The 6,711-nt window shown below is 39.4% G+C and overlaps 1 protein-coding gene across 2 annotated transcripts in view; it reads right to left on the bottom strand.

The window, feature by feature from the left end:
• HECW2 (HECT, C2 and WW domain containing E3 ubiquitin protein ligase 2) overlaps nucleotides 1-6,711 on the bottom strand; it is a 264,897-nt gene that overhangs the window by 741 nt on the left and 257,445 nt on the right. For both annotated transcript variants that reach the window (XM_032803610.2, XM_032803611.2), the window contains one exon: nucleotides 1-2,042. This exon is cut by the window's left edge and continues 741 nt beyond it. In XM_032803610.2, coding sequence (XP_032659501.1) covers nucleotides 1,931-2,042 — 112 coding nt within the window. In that variant the 3' untranslated portion in view covers nucleotides 1-1,930. The remainder of the gene's footprint in view (nucleotides 2,043-6,711) is intronic.

Below are 6,711 nucleotides of genomic sequence, written 5' to 3'. Positions count from 1 at the left end.
GTGAAAAAGTAGTCTTTGCTGACAGCATCTTTATTGCCGTTCCAATGTTCACTTGAGTGGACGGGTGCTTCCATTGTTATGGATACTGAAAATAAGCATGTCACCTCACTGAGACCCCTATTCAACGAGAGTCCCCAGAGTGGGAATCCTGAGGTTACTCCCAAACTTAGTTCTCCCACAAAGCAGGTCTTGAAATGCTTGAGTGCCATCAAAAGGAACACAAAGGAGCTGTATTTCTGTTCTTGCCATTCAACATCCAATTGAAGTTCTCTGGAACTCTGGCACGATGTATGTAGTATTTCTTAATGGCTGTACAAGTGCACAGATGCAAAACTAATTTAGAATTAAAGATAGTTATGAGGAATGGGTGCAAGTGACCTCTGTGCACTTTGGCAAAATTACGCATAAGTAAATTGGTGGATTCATGCAGTTTTTGATATACCATTGAAAAGGACTCCATTTTAATTAACATTGATAAGAAAACTACTCATCAGTGAAAATGCAATTAGAAAGACATTACGAACAGTTTACAGCTTGGAGGTTCACTGATAAGGGAGAGTGGAATCATTACTATTAAAGGTTCATCCTCTTAAGTGTCGCAAATGGTTTCCTCTATAAGCTAGTGTGTTTTACGGTGCTGTACAAATAAAAGTTGCTGGGAAAATATGAAACATCTGTATTACACTCAATCCCTTAAAGGTTATTTGATGGATGAAAAATGAACCAAATTCATTTAAAATAAATGCATATTACAACATCATGTGTAGTGATTTTTACAAAATTATTACTTATGTGCACAGTCCTGATATCTATAGACATAGCACTGTGAAGAAAGCTCAGTTCTTCAGAAGTTATTTTCTAGATACTTGTAAGAGTGATGCAGTTTGCGGTCAGTCTGATCATAATGTCCCTTCAACTTTGGTACATTCAGTGCAAAATATTTTTTGGGAATTTCTTACTCATATAAAAATAAAAGGCATTTTTCCCTTGAGAGTGCTTAAAGAATAAAACACTAGCACAATGTCTGTTTATGCAGGAAAAGTGAAATGAACAGAAATAGCATTTAGTATGCTACTTTCTTATTTACACACCGAGGAACTTAACATAATGAACCTATAAAAATAAAGAGAAGTCACTGTGTAAGTTTTTTTTCCTGATATGCTGTGGTAAATTGATACTTATTTTTTAAAACAGTTTCCATGCAGTATAAAGCATAAAATCAGTCATTATTAAGTTCTCCTTATAACAGCTCATCATTTGCCATACACGCGCCACTTGCATATACATTTTCACAAACCTCCTTATTGCAAGCCATTGTTGTGACATCTCTTGTTGCTGATTTTCCTTCAAATTCACTTCTGCCCCAGGAAGCTGAAACCTATGATGCACACCATGCAGGCACTCGTAGTCTTAGGTATAGCAAGTAATGGACATTCTGTTATATTATATGGCATAAAGTTTTGTATCTTTAGGAAACTTTTTTTTTTTAAATAAAGAATTCCATAGTTTGATTTTAGCTAATTTAGGGGTAGGCTAAACGATTTCACATTTTGACTTGAACTTGACATTCAAGGACTATCTTGAAACTGGATTTCACCACTTATCAGATTTAGCCGCCTTGCTGATCATGCATGATCACATCTTTTGCTTGGGCCATAACAAACATGGCAGTCAAGAAAAACTGTTTATTGCAAGACTGTTGGTTTTCCCTGCACACCAGGCACACTCCAGTATTACCGTAGAATACTCTGCCACTATCACAATGCTTGTAACTGCTTCCGAAGCTAGATTTACTCATTCATGGAAATCTCATTATCTGAAATTGCATTGTACAACAATTTTCCTCTAAGAAATCCAATACAAATGTTCATTCACTCTTGAGAGGACAGATCCACAAACGTCCGAAAAGCTGGGCACTGTGGTTTGCGTATCACTCAAGTCCAAAGGTACTTGTCTCCTCAACTGCTGTCAACAGTTTCTCACAGAGCATGGCGAATGATGGGTAAGGGGGAAGGTCAAGACGATTGAAACATGTATGAGCCCTGCAAAAAAAAAAAAAAAAAGTGGCAAATAAGCAAAGGTTATTTAGAAATTCAAATGAAAGTAACTGAAAATTCAGGTGCACTAGAAGGTCCTTTCAAAACACCATGCTTTGTGAAATGATATTGCGTTACCGAACACTGTTATTTTCAAGTTAAAAAAGAATTGTCAAAGATTGATACCATAATGTGGATCACAAGTAGTACCCTAAATTTTGCCTGTAAAATATGCACACACAAAATGTGTAAGTTAGGGGTACACAGATTGAGGCAGTCTGTTTTGAAAACTTGGCTTAAAATACATAATTTTTAAATTAGTATTTTCCATTAATAATTAGTGATATTTGAATACTAGGTCTGTAATCATGAGCAAGCTATTTCTGAAGAATGAATGCACATAAATTAGATAAAGTTAGTGAAATACTAGAAAATACACCTAGGGAACAGTCCTACTGAGAGGAGATAGACTAGTTAGCAAATCAGGTCTTTTCCATTGATAATTTCTCTGGGCCAGAGCCTCAGCTGGTGTAAATCAGGGTAGCTTCCTTGATCAGTGCAGGTATGCTGATTTACACCAGCCAAGCATCTGATCTTGGTAATCTATTACAGACAAATATATTTAGTAGTTACATGAATGTATGTATATAATTCTCAAACACATTCTGGCTTTTTTGACAGGATAGGAATATATTCCCCCCTCCCCCTCGATTTCTATAATCTGCCTATCACAATCTCTATGCACATTGTGGAAAGGTCCTAGAGACCCCATCCTCTGGCTAGAGGAAGGACCAGAGTTGCCTGAGTCTGATATAGGGATTTATTGAGTAGCAGGATAATTCCATCCTGCTCCCACTGAAATAAATGGCACAGCTCCAAGTGACTAATGCAAGTAGGATCTTTTGGGAGCGGGGTTCTGAGATGAAAGCGCCAAGGACTTTTCATTTCCTCTTCTTCTTTGAAAGCTGACTAACCCTTTAGATCTTTGTTTTGGAAGATAAAGGCCCTTTTGTCTTTGGGTTTGGCCCTTAAAGGGGCAGGACTTTCTTTACATTTACTTTTTCCGTTTGCAATCACACCACACTGTTGTTTAAACCTATTCCCGTTGGCAAGCAGAAACCTTTTCCGCAGTGGCCTGCCTGTCAGCGCTTGAACAGCAAACATTTAAAAAACACGCAGCATAATAAATTTAAGTGTATAATGTCAGGAACTCTCCCCTTACCAATTACTGAGAGTCCCTATTCAACATACCCCATTTAGCAGAGTGAGCCCTCTTAAAACACAAAGGTGCCCAGCCCCCAGATGAACAAATCTAGGGACCATCATCTTAAGTGCCAATCAGATCCTAACTACCAGGTTGGAACATGAAGAGAAGAGGCGAGTCATTCTAGCTTGTTTATAAACACAGAAGCTAAAGTTCATTACAATTCCTCAGTGAAGGTGAAACACGGAATTAGCAAACAGCATTGTAGTGTCATAAAAATACCCGGCTTTGGGAAACACACAGTATGCAGGGCCAGATAATCATTATAAACATCAGACCAAACTTCGGGTGTACTGCTGTGGTAGAAAAAATATTGGTTTTTGCTCCATCAAATTATTGTAGACATAACAGAACTCTGTCAGAATAAGAATGTTTTTCAGCAGGTAGAGTTAACACCCCATGAGGCTGCTTGTTTTGCCCCTTCTTCCCTCCCAATCCACTAGAGGGATCAACCCTTGCCTGCCTGGAAAGGGAGCAGGTCAGCAGAATCTGTGGACCTCTCTTCTCTTCCCAGAACATTGTGGAAAGCTATCTGTGGGATCCAGGAAGTGTGCTTTGAGGATCTAACTTTCCTGCAGAGTTCCTCCATGCTGGGGACCCTTGTTAAGGGACGTGTGGGGGAGGTCAAAGACAGTAGGAAGGCTTACCATTAGAGCAGCGCTGTCAGGTAGCTAGATGGTCCTATTTATCCACCAATTCTCTGGGTTCAATTTAGATCTTGGAAGATCCACGGTGGCCTAACCTCCTGTAACTGGTGGGTGGGTTCAACTGATTCCCTCTCCTTAACCCTCTGGAAGGAGAATTTGGAGGAAACACTAAGAAAGAAACTTCATAGAGCTTCTCTTTCTATCAGGCCCACAGGAGGGGAATGTGGACCACCGTAATAATCTTCCTGGCATCCTCTGGTGCTCACACAACCAGAAGAATGATTTCCTCTTGCTTCTGAAAATTAATGCATTCAGAAAGGGTGTGGAAGGAGAGGAGTTTCTTCGAAACAGACATCCACTTGTTAGAATTATGCATCATGCTTAATGTGGGCTGTACAACCACAAATTACAAAAACCATGATGCATGAATCAATACGGGATTCATTGCAAGCTAACAATCTTGCATCTTGGTTTAACTGATTAGCAGGAAGACAAGTTGGGTTTTCTTTCAGTTTTTGAGGATGATTTTGTCATAGTGTATTGAAAATGTGATCATAATTTTCTTTAGAGAGCTGACTCATTTTTAAAAATGAAGATATTGATCCTATTGAGGAAATGTGCTCTTTTTCTACCAGACAAAGGACTCTGTCATTCTGCAAGGAGAGTGATTTTACTGTGAATACTGCTTTCCCAGGACATTTCAAGCTAACTGTGTACTTCATCTTTCTGCTCTCACATTTTCTGATAAAGGTAAACATATCTTAGTTCCCGGAGTCTTGACAGTCAATCACTCCCCCCTTCACTGACGTTCAAACAGTATTACAGACAAATTAACTTTTAAGTCCAAAGTCCAGTACCTTAGCAATAACAGAAGAATGCTGTTCGCGTGCAAATGTTTAGATATGCATTATCACTAGTTGCTATATAATTAACACTACCAACTTCTAAACATTTAAGAAACAAAGAGCAAGAGTTCCCCTAGTGATATCTGATTTAGCCTGACGTACAATAAGTTAAACAAGCTGGAAGTAAAAGTGGTGACAGGGACAGCAGGGTCAAAACTAAACAAGTAATAACTAACTTTTTAAGTGCATTCACATGCCACTAACATAAAGGGCAGTGACAGAAGCCAGGCAACTTGACATGGAAGTTACAGAAGTTTCATTGTTCTGGTTCAATAAGGCTGATTATAACATGATCAGAACTATGGAATCTATGGAATCATCTAATCAATCTGTTATCTGTATTAGCCTTCCTCAGCTCTACAGAGCCAGGAAAAGGGAATGGCTACTATAAAATTTTTTCATTCATTTTTTCTCTGGTAGGAATAAAAAATCCCAAAGCCTTGACTTGTAATTTGAGAGCCAGATTTTGCCAGTAATACCAGACTCCACAAGTGGTCCCAGTGAAATCGGTCAGAGTATTCACAAAATAAAAACACTAATCACTGCAAGTGAGGATAAAAGAATTCGTCCCTAGGTTAATACAAAATTCTAGAATCATTAGGCATCAAAGAGCTTCAGGGTGAAATTTTCAGTGGGTGTCCAACAATTCATCCACATCTGCAGGATCTCTTTTAGGAGCCTGCTGAAAGTTTGCCACTCAGTCCCTTTGTTAAGACAGGGAGCTTCAGCCAGTGCTACTCAGTGTTTGCATAGTAAAGCCTTTGAAGCTGGTGGGGCTTAGGCTGAAGTCGCTCTGCACACAGGAACTGGAGATGTTAGAAAAGCAAACACATAGTTTACATTCTGCTCAGAGCTAAGTTTGAGAGGGACGCTATAAGTCATGCATTTCCTATGGGATTAGGGTGCCATGTCTTGAGCACTGGGAGTGGCTGACTCATGATAAATAAACTTGTGTTATTTGGCTCTCATGTTTGTAAAAATATCTTAAAACAGTAGTAAAGTTGTGGCCCAGTGTCACCAAAGCATGAGAACTCAAAGTTAAAGATCAAGGGCCATATTCACTGCCATGGGCAAAGAGGCAAGCAGTTGGCACCCTCTCTGCATCCACTAGGCTGAACTGGTAAAGGTGCTCAGCACATATTTCCACTCTCTTTCTCCAAAGTGAAGCAGTTTTATTTTACAGCTGAAGCTACACAGTAGCCCTGCCAGAAGAAACTCCCTCAGTGAGGTGCTGAATCTCCTGGCTTGTCCTGCCCCTTCCCACTGTGTAAACTGTACCCGCTGGCTCTGGTTTCCATAGCAGAATGAGCAGCTTCCAGGTTGGATCCTTCTGCCTAAGAGGTGAATTTGGTCCCAAGTCTCTGTATCTATGCACAATAAATGGGTAAAGCGAATTCATCGGTTATATTAGTAGACAGCTAGTTTGAGCCTTCCCTTTGAGTCCCCCTGCTTTGGTGGGTTTTTATGGGTTCAGAACACTATTTTAATGGAACTTACACAATTTATTTTCTTTCTCCCATTTTTAAGTTACTTTAAATTCCTTGCTGAACTTCTCATTAGCTGTAAAAGTAAAATGTTTTGGGGGGTACAGTGTTGATGATTTTTAATGAATTAATTTGTCACGTTCCTCTCACAGTACCAGATTATCAATCCTGGAAAATCTGATTTCCAGTTATTTGTGCCTCCCAGGCTAGCCTCCTGCCAGACTGATCAAATATGTACTTTGCGTCTACTTACATCTAGGTATTAAGGCCCCGATCTTGATGACATATACACATGTTCTTAACTTTATTACCAGGAGCAGCCCATCAAATCTAATGGGATTCCTCATCATAGTGAAGTTAAGCAGGATTGAGATC

This window comes from Chelonoidis abingdonii, chromosome 10 (assembly GCF_003597395.2).
Source record: "Chelonoidis abingdonii isolate Lonesome George chromosome 10, CheloAbing_2.0, whole genome shotgun sequence".
NCBI lineage: Eukaryota > Metazoa > Chordata > Testudines > Testudinidae > Chelonoidis > Chelonoidis abingdonii.
The sequence above is the reverse complement of the archived record's forward strand: the minus strand, read 5'-3'. Positions and strand labels throughout refer to the sequence as shown.